Consider the following 14696-nt stretch of genomic DNA (forward strand, 5'->3'; position numbering starts at 1 on the left):
ATAATAATAATAATAATAATAATAATAATAATAATAATAATAATAATAATAATTTCTGCACTCACCTGAACTGATCTGTGAGTTTCACTGGGATTAACCCCCTGCCTGCGAGCTAAAACTTGTAGGCGTTTTAGTATCGGGTGCAAACTAGGTGAATCCCCTGCCTCAAGGGCCACACACAAAACAGGCCAGTTTATTAAACGGTCTTCCTTCATAGCATAAATATAAATGCTACTCTGTCACAGTTTCATTATCTCTCGTCATTCGTCAACTAGGAGGTAAGTAACCTTCCCCACGTATTAGAAGTTTATGAGACCATGATCTCATAACATCAAATCCAAATAACATGTTTTCCTCATGTGACTGCTAGCTCCTGACAAGAAATACGGAATAGCTCGGAGACAGACTGGAATACAAATGAAAAAAGAACGTAAAATGGATAAAACACTAAATTCCGCTATAATAAATCTAGAATTCCGCCAAATATTCCGCTGTCCGCTAAATGATATATTTCTCCGCCGACAGTCTTCTAATTCCGCCAAATTTAGCGGAAAATCCGCTAAATTGGCAACACTGCTTGAAGACGTCGCAAAGTAAAAGGAAATTGTTTAATATTGTACAAAACTCACCCATAATACTGCGATTAGAAAACTGGGAGACAACCGTCAGCATCGCGAAGGAATTGGGTGTACCACACCGAATGATTACTACGATTTCTGAAGTCAGAGAGAAAATGCAGTCTCTTTTCGATGAAAATTATTTAAAATTCAGCGCACCAGAATATCTGAGCATAAATATATTGAACAGTCTTAACTTAGATGGTTTAAGCAGCAAAGAACAAACAATATGCTGATCAATGGACCTATACTTCAAGTGAAAGCCAATGAAATTCTCCGCAGTCCCACTCCACGAATACTGCCTTATAAATGTAATAATTCTTTCAGTTTTTGAAGATTGAATTTAATTCTGTTAATTAACCAGGTAAGTGTGCAGCCTAAAGCTTACAGATATGACATTTTTAGCAACAGAACAAAACACCGGTTTGTGCGACTATCGGCTATAACGACCGTTGATTGACGGTCCCTTCGCTGCCATTATAACCAATTTTGACTGTAATTACTATTAGTTTTAAATGTAGCGTGCCTGCCTCTTACCCGGGTTCGATTCCCGGCCAGGTCAGGGGTTTTTACCTGGACCTGAGGGCTGGTTCGAGGTCCAGTCAGCCTACGTGATTAGAATTGAGGAGCTATCTGACCGTGAGATAGCGGCCCCAGTCTAGAAAGCCAAGAATAACGGCCGAGAGGATTCGTCGTGCTGACCACATGACACCTCGTAATCTGCAGGTCTTCGGGTTGAGCAGCGGCCGCTTGGTAGTCCAAGGCCCTTCAAGGGCTGTAGTGCCATGGGGTTTGGTTTGATTTGGTGTTAAATGTAATATAGTAATAGAAAAGTATCTGTAACAAAGATAATGTAATGCATGTATCAAACAAATGGATTGCAATAAATGCATCATGTCTCCCAGTTTCAGGCGATATGGAGCTAGGGGATTGGACTATTCTCTTCTACAGACAAAAGCCTCCGTGGCTTAAGCGGCAGCGCGCCGGCCTCCCACCGCTGGTTTCGACGTTCATATCCCGGTCACTCCATGTAAGATTTGTGCTGGACAAAGCGGAGGCGGGACAGGATTTTCTCCGGGTACTCTGGTTTTCCCCGTCATCTTTCATTTCAGCAACACTCTCCAATATCATTTCATTTGATCTGTCAGTCATTAATCATTGCCCCAGAGGAGTGCGACAGGCTTCGGCAGCCGGCACAGTTCCTATCCTCGCCGTTAGATGGGGGCTTCATTCATTCATTCAATTCCTGACCCGGTCGAATGACTGGAAACAGACTGTGGATTTTCATTGTCATTCTACGGACAGTAGTCCCCATGACGTACTTTCACCCAATCGACACAGTAATTGAAACAGAGAGAACTTTTTTCTTGGTAAAACTCACTACCATTTTCCCATTTACCATCATACCATTCTTTGCTGCCCAACATTGTCGAGGTCTTTTTACATTCGCTCACAATCTTGTATCGTATTTATTATTCTGCATAGTATAACATCATCAACAAAGTGCCTTATCTCTGACAACAGTGGTTTAGACATGTCATTTAGAGTATAAAGGCACAATAACACTGCCTTGAGAATGATTAAGTATCACCTACTCTAATTATTTGAGTTCTTTTTTTCTAGAAGTTTAGCCACCCATTCAATCACTCTTTTGTTTAGTCCAATTTTCCTCATATTTTTTCAGTAGTCCCCGATGATTTTCCCTTGATAGGTCAGCAGCGATACAGTCTATTTGACCTCTTGAATCTCAGGAATCTGCTATATCGTGCAGGAATCCTACAAGTTAAGCCTCAGTGGAATAACGTTTCCTAAACCCGAACTATCTTCTACCAAACCAGTTGGTAACTTCACATACTGTACATGCCTAATATAACCAGAAAGAAAGTTTTCCCAGAGCTTACAAGCAATCCATGTCAAGCTGACTGGCCTGTAATTATCGGCTTCATGTTTATCACCCTTTGCTTTGTACACTATATCTATACCAACTCACAGTTCATTTCGTATAGCTCCTTCATGCAAAATGTAATCAAATAAGTACTTCAGATATAGTACTACTTTCCAACCCATTGCCTTTAGTATATCTCTAGAAATCTTGTCAATACCAGGTGCTTTTCTAGTTTTCAACGTTTTTATCTTATTGTGCATACTGATATCATTTGTAAATTTCAGTACTTCGTTTGTTTTAGTCATCTCCTCCACCTGGACATTATACGTCAGCCTTGTGACGGTATATTTACTGGCACGAAAAAGAATCATGTGGGACCAAATACTGGCATCTTGATCTTCTAAAACTGTAAAAGTTCTTAGTCGGGCTAAAATCAATTATTATTATTATGGTTATTATTTTATTATTAGTATAGTTCTTCCTAAAGGTGGAATAATTTATCATATGAGTGAATAGTGAATAGCAAATAAAACAGTATCTCAGTTTTGATGAATATTTTAAGCAGATTTTTCGAAAAATAAGGACAATTCAGTTAGAGCAGGTCCAACAAGGAAGGTGTCTGCTAGCCTACAGAATTCTATTTAAGAAGTAATTTATTTTCTTAGGATGAAAATAACTTACTACAGTAACAGCTATGAGGACGCAGAGCATCGTGACGACAGCTAGCTTGCCCCAGCTGAGTTCTTCAGGAGAATGTGGTGTGCTGACAGGATCCACGGGTGATCTAGACGCCCCCGGCACCTCCGTGAAAATCGGAGTCAAAGTGCTGGGCGGCGTCGCGTCCTCCGTCATCACCTGAAACACCAATAGCGTCGCTGTTTATATGAAGAGATTAAAGCTTATGAGTATACCCCTCGCAGATTTCAGAAGGGTTATTAGGAGGGAGTTTGTGAATAGGCCTATGTAAGTGAGGTTTATGTCAAATTCCAGTAGAAAGAGGGAATATGATATGTGTGTGACTAGGCAATCTGAGCCTCGACGTGGTTTGAAATCTGCAAGTGTGAATGTTTACAATAATATAAGTAGCGAACACTATGTTGATCTGCGATAAAGTTTTTTTATTAAATTTAGGAGAGTGCGGCATTGTAGCTCTGTAATGAATGTGGAACTTGGCTTTTCAAACCAAGTATCCTATACAAACAGGACTTAAGCGACCTTGTCATTGTTCCGAGCTAAGTCAGGGGTCACTAATCAGATATCGTGAACCGGAGTTTAATTGAGGTGGGGTGGCAAGCTCTTTACCACCCTTCCTAAAGCCAACCGCATGTAAATTATCCATCCTAGTTTAGCTCGCACAGGATCAGGTGTTGGCTTTCACCGTTGTACATAACGAAAATAAGATAATTCTATTAAATATTCCCGTTCATTACTTTCAATAGATTATTCAGATACTATATTTGTACATGTGATGATTATTGTTTAAAGAATTTACTCGACATTATATTTAATTACCAAAGAAAGTATCATGCGAGAAATACAGGAGAAGAAACAGCTGATGATAACAATAGATAGAAGAACAGCTAAATTCATTGGACACACAGTGTGTCAAAATACCTTTCTAACCAATCAAATAGGGGGAAAGATCTTAGGAAAGACGGGAAGAGGTCGACCTAGGAAGCAATTCCTTCAAGTATTGATGCAAAACGTTGGATGTGTTTCCTACTGTGAGATGAAACTACAGCTGAAGACAGAAGACAATGGTTGAATCGACAAGGCACTGCCTTTAGACGTTGATTGAAATGTGAATGCCCCAGTAATAAATACACAGTAAATATAGGCTGGTGAGGAATGAAGTAGGGCCTACCATGGTTGATTCATAAGTTTGCTTCTTTCATCTTAGTTGAGTTACGACACTATTCTTCGAAATTCAACCAAGAATAACAATTAATTACACGAAACTAGCACCATTCATTTTAAAATAAAATAACTGAAAAATAACCACCTGCAGGACTCAAAATCCCATCGTTAGTTCTCCGGAATGAACGCTTTTATCCATTTCTTTAAGACGACCACTGCTCTAGAGAGAAGCACACACTGCTCTTCGATGTTGAATTGGCTCCCTTGCGAGACATCAGTTGGGCAATCATTGAGGTACTACGAAACAACTTCATGACCCAAAGTGTTCTCTGGCAGCTAATGTCAGAAAACTTTTGAACTTAGAAATCGATGAATGTGCCACGTGCGTTGGTCGTTCTAGCGAAATTGTGAAATTCTCTAGGATCCCACCAATGTATAGACGGTTTTCGGAGGGGTAATCACATACATGGGGTTGTAAATACAGGTTACAGGCCTCTTAATAGGGTTATGAGGCCATTTAAGGGTTGCAATAAAGATATAAAGGAGAGGACACATAAGTCTGCAGTCCCCAACTAGAGTATGGTTCCAGCGTATGGGAGGGACCCTCGCTATGAATACTTGATTCGAGAACTCGAAAACTGAAAACAAAGAAAAGCAGCTCGATTTTTTCTGGGTAATTTTCGACAAAAGAGTAGTGTTACGAAAATGTTGCAATGTTTGGACTGGGATGACTTTGTAGAAAAGAGACGAGCTGCTCGGCTAAGCGGCATTATCCATGCTTTCCTTCGATCATATATCCAATAGATGGCTGATGACGTCACATTCTTGAAGCAAGGATCTCAATCAGCTGACTGGTGGGTAGTGCGAGAGTTTTGAGCATTGTGTATAGGCGAGAATAGTGATCAGCGTACTTAAAAGTGACTTTTAGCTACTGTTAATGAAGCGATGGTGCACTATTGCGTAGCGTATGGATGCAAGGAGACCTTCAAAAAAGGATCTGGCATTTCCTTTCACGGGTAAGTAAATATTTACGTAAATATGATGATGATGTAAGGGGTTTCATACAGTTGTTGTCAGGTGTCTGTAGAATACGTACGTTTATTTTATTGGTTACAGTTCCAGTTTCCCGGTTACAGCAATTTTGAATACTGTGCTTTTATTGATTTCAGTTTTCCTGCTGATGAGACAAGGAAAAAGCAATGGGTAGTTGCATTAAGAAGAGAGAATTTCATACCTGGAAAGCATTCAAGATTATGCTCTAAGCATTTTTCACCGGAATGTTTTGATAATGAAGCATTTGGTGTGGGAGTTAAACTGAAGCCAAATGCAGTACCAACAATTTTTAATTTTCCACCCCACCTTTTACCAGCTGAGAAGAGGAGAAAACCTCCTGTGAAGAGGAAACTTCAAGTGGATCCTGTTGCATCAACAAGTTGTGTGTGAGCAGATTTCTCTTTTTCATTTATTATTTTCCATAGATTTATGCAGCAATGTGGCCTGTCATCCTTAGGTGAAATATTTGTGTTTAAGATATTTAACATACTGTTCAACTGCAACATCTATTGCAGCATATTAGGTTACTATATTACACATAGGTAATACATTTTTGTTGTTGACCCTTATAATTTTCATATTTTTTCAGTGTTCCTCAGGAAGAGGAGAATGAGTCTCTTCCTAAAACAAAGGTGTTCAGAAAATCTTATGTTGGTGATTACACTGAGGAAATGGTAAAGTCACCAAGGAAAGCCCAGACCTTCATGCAGGTTGCCAGGGAAGTTATTCATAAATCCCATAAGAAGCTGAAATTGGAAAGGCAGAAGTATCGGCGAGCTATTAATCAGTTGCAGAATGGGAAAGCCTTAGTCAACCATCTGAAGGAGAAAATGATGATAACTGAAGATGCTGCTTGCACGCTTGAGGTAAGAAAACAACAGCTTAAATATTTTTTCGGTTTCCCTATATCCGCTAGCCTTTGGTGGTGCTATTTGAGGATCCAAACAGTCTCTGGGTTGATGACCTAACAGACAGACATACATACATAAAATTTGGAGCCTTTAGAAGTCTGTAATTTGTTTTTATTGTATCACAATCTCTGTTAAACAAATATTTCAAAAATAATGTAATACCATAAATTAACTTGTGAAAAAGCATAATGCACCTTTTAACTTCCATTGTTCCAGAAATGTCTTTCTCCTGCTGCTGCCCAACTTCTGATGCGAACAAAGGATGGTGATACAAGAGCAGAGTATCCTCCTGAACTACGCTGCTTTGCACTTACACTGAATTTCTATTCAAGTCGTGCATACAGCTACTTGAGGGATGTATTTCCTCATGGTTTGCCCCATCCAAGTACACTGCGGAAGTGGTATCAGTCGGTGGATGGTAAGCCAGGATTCAGTTCAGAGGCTGCAACTGCTCTCATTTCAAAAGGGAAGGAGATGGCTATCAGTGGAAAGCCCCTAGTGTGTGCACTGATGATGGATGAAATGTGCATCCGGAAGCACATTGAATTTGATGGAAAACAATTTCTTGGTTATGTGAATTGTGGTACTGAAATCGAGGATCAGGATTTATCAGAAGCGAAGGAGGCTTTAGTGTTTATGGTGGTCTCACTAAATGGACACTGGAAAATTCCAGTGGGTTATTTTTTGATTAACGGTTTAAGTGGCTCGGAGAGAGCAAACCTAGTGATTGAGTGCCTTACATTTTTATATGACCTAAATGTAATTGTAGTGTCACTTACTTTTGATGGTGCTGCTTCTAATTTATCCATGGCCCATTGTTTGGGAGCTTCTTTTGATGAAAATAATATGGTGAACTGGTTTGAAAATCCCTCAAATGATTCTAAAGTGTTTATTCTTCTAGATGCTTGCCATGCTATAAAATTAGTGAGGAATACTTTAGGAGCTAAGAGAACTTTTGCCAGGGGTGATAATGTCATAGATTGGAGGTACTTAGAAGAGTTAGAGAAACTTCAGAGTATCGAGGGCCTTCATCTAGGAACAAAACTTTCCAAAAGGCGCATTCACTGGGAGAAGGAACCCATGAAAGTAAAGCTCGCCACACAAACATTCAGTGTTGTCGGTGCGACGTAAAGCAACTAGCAAAAAAAAAAAAAAAAAAAAAAAAAAAAACATTCAGTGAAAGTGTTGCAAGTGCAATGACATATTGTGACAGAGACTTAAATCTTCCTCAGTTTCAAGGGTGTGAGGAGACTGTAAAATTTGTTAGGCTCATGAACAATATATTTGATATCTTGAACAGCCGTAATCTTTGTTCAAAGGGATGGCAGAAACCATTGAAAGCAGAGAATATCCACAGTACGAGGGCCTACATTCAGGAGGCTATTGAATATATACAATCACTGCAAGAGATGGATGGTGGTGTTTGTCTAGTGAAGTGCTCTAGGAAAACTGGTTTCATAGGTTTGATTGTGTGTCTAAAGTCTGTCTTAGGAGTGTATGACTCAATTTTGAACATGCCACAGCTGAAGATGCATTTTCTGCTCACCTACAAAGTCAGGATCATCTGGAAGTATTTTTTAGTGCCATTAGGAGTCATGGTGGTCATAACAACAACCCCACAGCTAGGCAGTTTGAAGCAACATATAAAAGACTTTTGCTCCATATACAGATAGGTACTACAACCAGTGCCAATTGCTCTGCAGTTGACCCTACTGTTATTATGAATTGTAGAGACAGCAGTCAAATAACTGGTGATCCTATTCATCTGCCTGCCAACAGTACTGATGTACTTTTTGTTAGTCATGATCATGACTACATTCCACACCCAGCCAACCTGACACTGTATGTTGAGGATGTAGTGGAATATATAGCAGGTTTTGTTGTGAAAAGATTACAGAAAGCAGTTAAATGTGATGTTTGTAAGGCGGTTCTCCAAACAGCAGTTTCACATTCAGCACTCCTGAAGAGGAAAAAGAGGTGGCCTTTCAATCCCATCATTAGATGTGATATACCTCTGCAGGGAAGGTGAAAAGATGATGCGACAATTCCAGCACAAAATGACAAGGATGAAGGACCCTTTAAATGTACTTGTAATGGCAGTACTGAACCATGCTAAGAGAGAAGTGTTTGATGAACTTCAGGAGCATACATTTACTTCTCCGCCCCTTGACAACCACATTCATCAGCTGAAGCGAGCAGTTTTGATGGAATACTTTAAAGTGAGGTTACACCATAAAGCACGGCTTGAAACAGAAAAACTTCACAGTGTGAGGGTACGAAGCTTTCACACAAAGACTGTTCTATTCAGGAACCAGTAATATAAGGTAGGCTGCTTTATAATATAATTATTGCATTTGTTATATAAACATGGTAGAGTGTGTAGGCCTATATGAGGATTTCTATGCTTTCTATGACTGGAATATTTATATAGACTCAAGTTGCTAATGTAAGAGGATGCTGGTGTGGTATGCTAGTTTCACTGATTTGTATTAGTGTTCTACTTTTAGGCATATTCCCTCTAATCATTCTGTGTATGAGTCAGGTTGATTTTTATAGAAATTCATTCTTAAATTACTTTTATATTGGCATGTCTTGTTTCTGTATTTTGGGAACAACATTACTGAATGCTGCAGGATGTTTTCTTTTCTTCAGATGTGACCTCCTATTTATAGGCCTACTTCAAATGTGGCATGTGCATTAGTTTATGTTGGGCTTTAAACTAAGCTTAATTTAGTAGGTGGCAGTGGAGTGAAATTTTACCTGTGTAGCATTTTATGTATCCCTTTATTATTATTATTATTATTATTTATTATTATTATTATTATTATTATTATTATTATTATTATTATTATTATTATTATTTTGTTGTTGTTGAAGCAGCATATTACAACAGATCCCTGCTTCATAGGCATAAATAGGTACTACAACCAGTGCCAATTGATATGCAGTTGACCCTACTGTATTGTGAATTTTTATAACTTATGATAAGTGAATATTTCTTGTTATGGTACCTGTTTATCGTTTACCCTGGAGAGTTCATTTTTGTTGCCATCTGTTGGTGGTGTATGGTTCACTTAAGTGTGATACTTGTGTTATTTTCTTTCCATAATGGTCCTGTAGGCTATGTGTCACACTTTGCAGCTTGTGTTGTTGGGCATTGGTTTGAAGTAGGCCTATTTCAGTCAAAAGTATACCGAGCACGGTAAATACAGTATTTTAAAGTTGTTTTTGGAAGTTATGAAGTGTTTATTGTAGATGTCAGTCGCATTAATATTTCAAATTAGGCTACACTTCCTTACGGACAACTTTCAGAGGTTAGCTTTCAGCTATTAATCCCAATATGATGCGGTAATTGGAAAAAATTACTTGTCTCTTACATTATAATAAATAATTAACATTAAACAATTAGTGTTACTCACGGGGATGTAATACTTGCAAAAAAAACGATCATAATGAGGGTGTATCATATCGTAGCTCTCTTTTGGTTTTAAACATTTTCGTCGTAATTATGCATTTATGTCCACGGTTTTTATTGTAATTAACGCTTAACCACAACAGCTAAGCAGGGTACATATCATATTCCGATTTCGCCGCCTTTTCGAATGTCACTGTTTGACAGTTTCCTTATATCCTCTCGGACTCTGCTTCGAACTACCCCCCAGTCAGCTGATCGAGATGTTGGCTTCAAGCCGCAACATGGACGAGGTGGCGCTAAGCGCACTCTATAGTATTAATGCTCTAAGCTGCTTTCAGAGGAGAGATGGCGTGCAGTGATATTAGGAGACGAATACGTTTAAGGGGTGAGGAAAAATTAGGGCAAATATTCGTTTAGGGGAAGAGGATTTAGGAATTGGAATAATTTATCAAGGGATGTGGTTGGTCGATCTGCTACTCTTTGAAATTATTTAGGAAAAAGCCAAGTAGCCAACTGATAGGGAATATGCCACCTGAGCGACTGCGCTAAGTGCAGTTCAATGGAGATTGACCTTCCATTAACAACATTACTTTTTTCGTACACGTCAATATACCAAAAACTTTTCCCACAGAAATTCTTTTACATGCCGGTAAATCTACCGTTATAGGATTGGCATATTTGAGCACGGTACCTTCAAATGTCACTGGGGTAAGCCGGCATCGAACGTGACAATTTGGCTCTGCTGTCTTAGTCACTCAGCCAGCCTCACTTTATAATTTTGATTATTGAATCAGGTCCATTTTACGTTCGGCGCTTTCCATGAATGGTCGGAGCACTGGCCTTCGGTTCAGAGAGCCTCGGGTTCGAATCCAGGACAGACTGGGAATTTTAATCACGTCTTGTTAATTTTTCTAGCTCAGGGGCTGGTTATACATCTTCAAATAAATACAACACATTGCACGACAAACCATCACAGAAACACACAATACTGGATACATCCCTCCCCATAGGGTTGGCGTCAGAAAGGGCATCCAGCCACGAAGGTAGGTAATTGGGAAAATGCCACGAAGGAGAATCAGGGCCTTTTTATGAGAAGCTATTTACCTATAGAATATAGTTTAAGTTGCTTTGAGATGATAAAATTACAATGATGAAACTAAAGGAAACAGAAACAACAGCAATGAAAAGAAAGGGAGCTTCTAGTTTTACGCCATTCTTGATATCGTAATCATAGCGATGGGGCCTACAGTTTTATGTGAAATGCAAACCACAAGGACGTCTCTTCCATTTCATAAATTCCAAATGCATTAGCTACCTCAGGGAGAAGCCGTCGGCGATACCTCTCGGCTATCATGCATGTGGTTACGAAGTGGATGCTTATTTGGAGAGACGGAGGGATTTGCAGTTGCTATACAAGACCAAGTAATAGCTACAAACAATTACAAAAAGTAAATCATCAAAGACACCAGCGTGCAGACGATGCTCCGTTCATTTCAAGACCATCGACCATATCACTCCAGGCTGCCCAGTACTTGCCTCCGTAGAATACACGAGACGGCACAATCATGTCTCGGGATGTATACACCAGGCACTTGCTCAGGAAAACCAATTAACTCAGGAGCGTATCCCGTATTACAAGTACCATCCAGCACCACTCCTGGAGAACAAGTCGATTAAGCTTTATTGGGACACTGCTATAGTGACAGACAAAACAGTCAACCATAACAAACCAGACATCATACCGGTAAACAAGAAAACTGGGACAACTTTCATTATTGACATCGCAATCCTCAATGACACCAACATTGACAGGAAGTGCCATGAAGAAATTTGCGGAAGAGATCAAGAGGATCTAGAAGATGAAACTGGTACGGGTAGTCAGTCCCTGTGATTCTGTCAGTCAACGGCCTCATTCCACACACACTTCACAAGTGTCTGCAAGAACTGGGTCTTCCACTGAGCATCTACAAAATTATGCAACATTCTGTCCTTCTGTCAACATACAACATTGTGCGATCTTTCCTCTCGCAAGAATGGAGATACCGTGATCTAGAGTTGTGTATACTGTATACCTGTATATCAATGTACTAAATTGTGTAAATACAATAATTATTGTAAGGCACTTGGTACATCCCGTGCCCCTTACTACCCATATTTCCTGTGGAGAAGTGTATAATAATAATAATAATAATAATAATAATAATAATAGACCTAATAATGCTCCGGGTGAAGACTCAGTGATCGCAGAGTACTGGAAATTACTGGACGACAATACGCTACAACCCCTCCTCCAAACTATCCAACAGATTTAGAAGACTACTCAGATACAATCCAAATGGGTCACAGCTCTTATTCATCCTCTTCATGAAAAGGGTGATAAATCGGGTGTCAATAATTATCGCGGCACCTCTATTCCTCCTGTTACTTATAAAATCCTTTGCAAAGCCTTACTTACTAGATCCGCAGAACAATTTGACTCACAAATAGGTGAATAGCAAGCCGGCTTCCGAAAATGCAGATCCTGAGCAGAACAGATCTAGAATCTAAAAATGACTATCGCCTACCTGAAACTCAGAGCCAGACCGTTTGTTATCACTTTTGTAGATTTTCAGAAGGCGTATGACTCAATTAACCGCACAGCCCTTTACCAAGTTCTCCAATAATTTGGCCTACACAACAAGACCCGACAGACTCACTGGTACGTCTCCCAAAGTGAAATTCAGATCTGAGATTTCTGAAGCCTTTCAAATCCAAACAGGAGTTTGGCAAGGAGATGGACTATCACCACTACTTTTCAACTGTGCTCCCGACGGTTATAGGACGTTTCGTACCACGGACATTTCGTACCACCGGATATTTCGTACCACCTGACCGACAGATTTCCTGCGATGTGTCAGGAGAGGGAATATTACGAAGTAAATACCATATCCTAATGAATGTATTAATGTGTATATCCATTGTCCACTACCGGCAAAGACGGCTCCGCACGGTGTGACCACTACTGATGTTAACCTTCCGTCGGGCGTAACTGATCTGATTGGCACACGTGTTAATTCTTTTCTCGTATTAGTCATTCGCGGGGACCTAGCTACTTCCACCTTTAAGTAGTTTCCTGTTTCCGCGTGGCCTTCAAGCACATATCGTCCAGTTCATCAGAATCTTTTATTTTACGCAGTTAATATTCACAACAATAGTAATATTATCCATCCTTATGCTCGTCAGGCACAACGCGCCCGAACACGATGTGCATTTCTTTTGTATTGTTTCGTTTCAGGATTTATACTTAAAAAAATCGACTTATGATAGTATTTTCGTAAAAAGTGGTAAGTATAGTTTAAAGAGCAATTATTAAAATAATATACAGTAGAAGTTTTCTTCGCCAAATATTGTAAATAATAATAATAATAATAATAATAATAATAATAATAATAATAATAATAATAATAATAATAATAATAATAATAATAATAATACCGGTCTAGAGAGCCAAGAATAACGGCCGAGAGGATTCGTCGTGCTGACCACACGACACCTCGTAATCTGCAGGCCTTCGGGCTGAGCAGCGGTCGCTTGGTAGGCCAAGGCCCTTCAAGGGCTCTAGTGCCATGAGGTTTGGTTTGGTTTTTAATAATAATAATAATAATAATAATAATCATATTTATTGCAGCTAATAGCCAAAAGGGAGAATGATACAGACAAGGTAAAAACGAATATAGAATACATTATAAGTGCTAGAAGGCTAGTTGTTACAACAGAAAGACATCAAGGATTCAAGTTTGTAAATGACTTTTGTTTCTGATTTCTAACGTGTGTCTCTCAGACTCATCACGCACGCTGGCGTGGAAATGGAATTCCAATTTGAAATCAACTGGTACCGATTGTCCTGGTTTAAATATTTGAGGATTACAGGAAAGCCGTTCACAGGTAGATAACGACCTAGGTGGTACGAAATGTCCGGACACCGCTCCCGACAGGGTAATACGGAAATGGAGACATGTTCTCTAATCTAAAGGAATTCCTAAAAGAGTTCAAATAGGTCGAACTCATAATGGTATCAATATTGACAGCCTTGATTTTGCAGATGACAGCGCTCTCCTTACTTCCTCTAATGAACTAAGTACTCAACGAATCATTTACCACCGGGCGAGTTGGCCGTGCGTTCGAATCCCACTGTCGGCAGCCCGGAAGATGGTTTCCGTGGTTTCCTATTTTCACACTAGACAAATGTACCTTACTTAAGGCCACGGCCGCTTCCTTCCAATTCCTAGGCCTTTCCTATCCCATCGTCGCCATAAGACCTATCTGTGTCGGTGCGACGTAAAGCCACTAGCAAAAAAAAAATCAATTACCTGCATGAATGCGCAGCTAAGATTGGCCTCAAAAACTCCTATAAACCCACTTAATTTCTAACATCATACATACTCCACCACATCTTATGACTGCCCACGGTAGAATCTTGGAAGTGGAAAGATTCAAGTACCTTGGTGAATGGGTTGAATCCAATAATTCTGAGAAGTTCGCCGTCTTAACACGTGTCAACAAGTTTGAAACAGCCTTCCGACTCACTCAAAACATATAACAAAAAGTCCACTTCTCGAAATGCAAAAATTCGACACTATCAATAATTAGACACGAAGTTTTATATATGCAGCAGAATGTTTAACACTTCGAACCCACAGCCTGCTTGAAAAACTGGCAATTAAGAAAAGGAGAGTTATCCTAAAATGTATTCGTCCCAGTCTCAAACATGATGTCTACAGACTTCGCAGCAACTTAGAAATATACACATACACTGAAAAGATATCTAGCGTAGTCCGGAAAAGAAGGTTTTATCCTCACTTCTTCAGATTGCCAACTGAAAGAATCTGTAAACGTTTCTTAATTTACTTCAGAAGTCTCAAAACGATTCCTCCTTGGTTGGTGGAGATAGATAAAGATCTTTTAAAGTATGGAATCTC

The 14696-nt window shown here is 39.5% G+C and overlaps 1 protein-coding gene across 1 annotated transcript in view; it reads right to left on the reverse strand.

Annotated features, from left to right (window-relative positions):
• Positions 1-14696, reverse strand: part of LOC136867248 (probable G-protein coupled receptor No18) — a 1741601-nt gene that overhangs the window by 128569 nt on the left and 1598336 nt on the right. The window contains exon 7 of the mRNA XM_068227059.1: positions 3184-3357. Within this exon, the coding sequence (XP_068083160.1) occupies positions 3184-3354 (171 nt within the window). The 5' untranslated portion in view covers positions 3355-3357. The remainder of the gene's footprint in view (positions 1-3183; positions 3358-14696) is intronic.

Source organism: Anabrus simplex, chromosome 3, assembly GCF_040414725.1.
Source record: "Anabrus simplex isolate iqAnaSimp1 chromosome 3, ASM4041472v1, whole genome shotgun sequence".
Classification (NCBI taxonomy): Eukaryota; Metazoa; Arthropoda; class Insecta; order Orthoptera; family Tettigoniidae; genus Anabrus; species Anabrus simplex.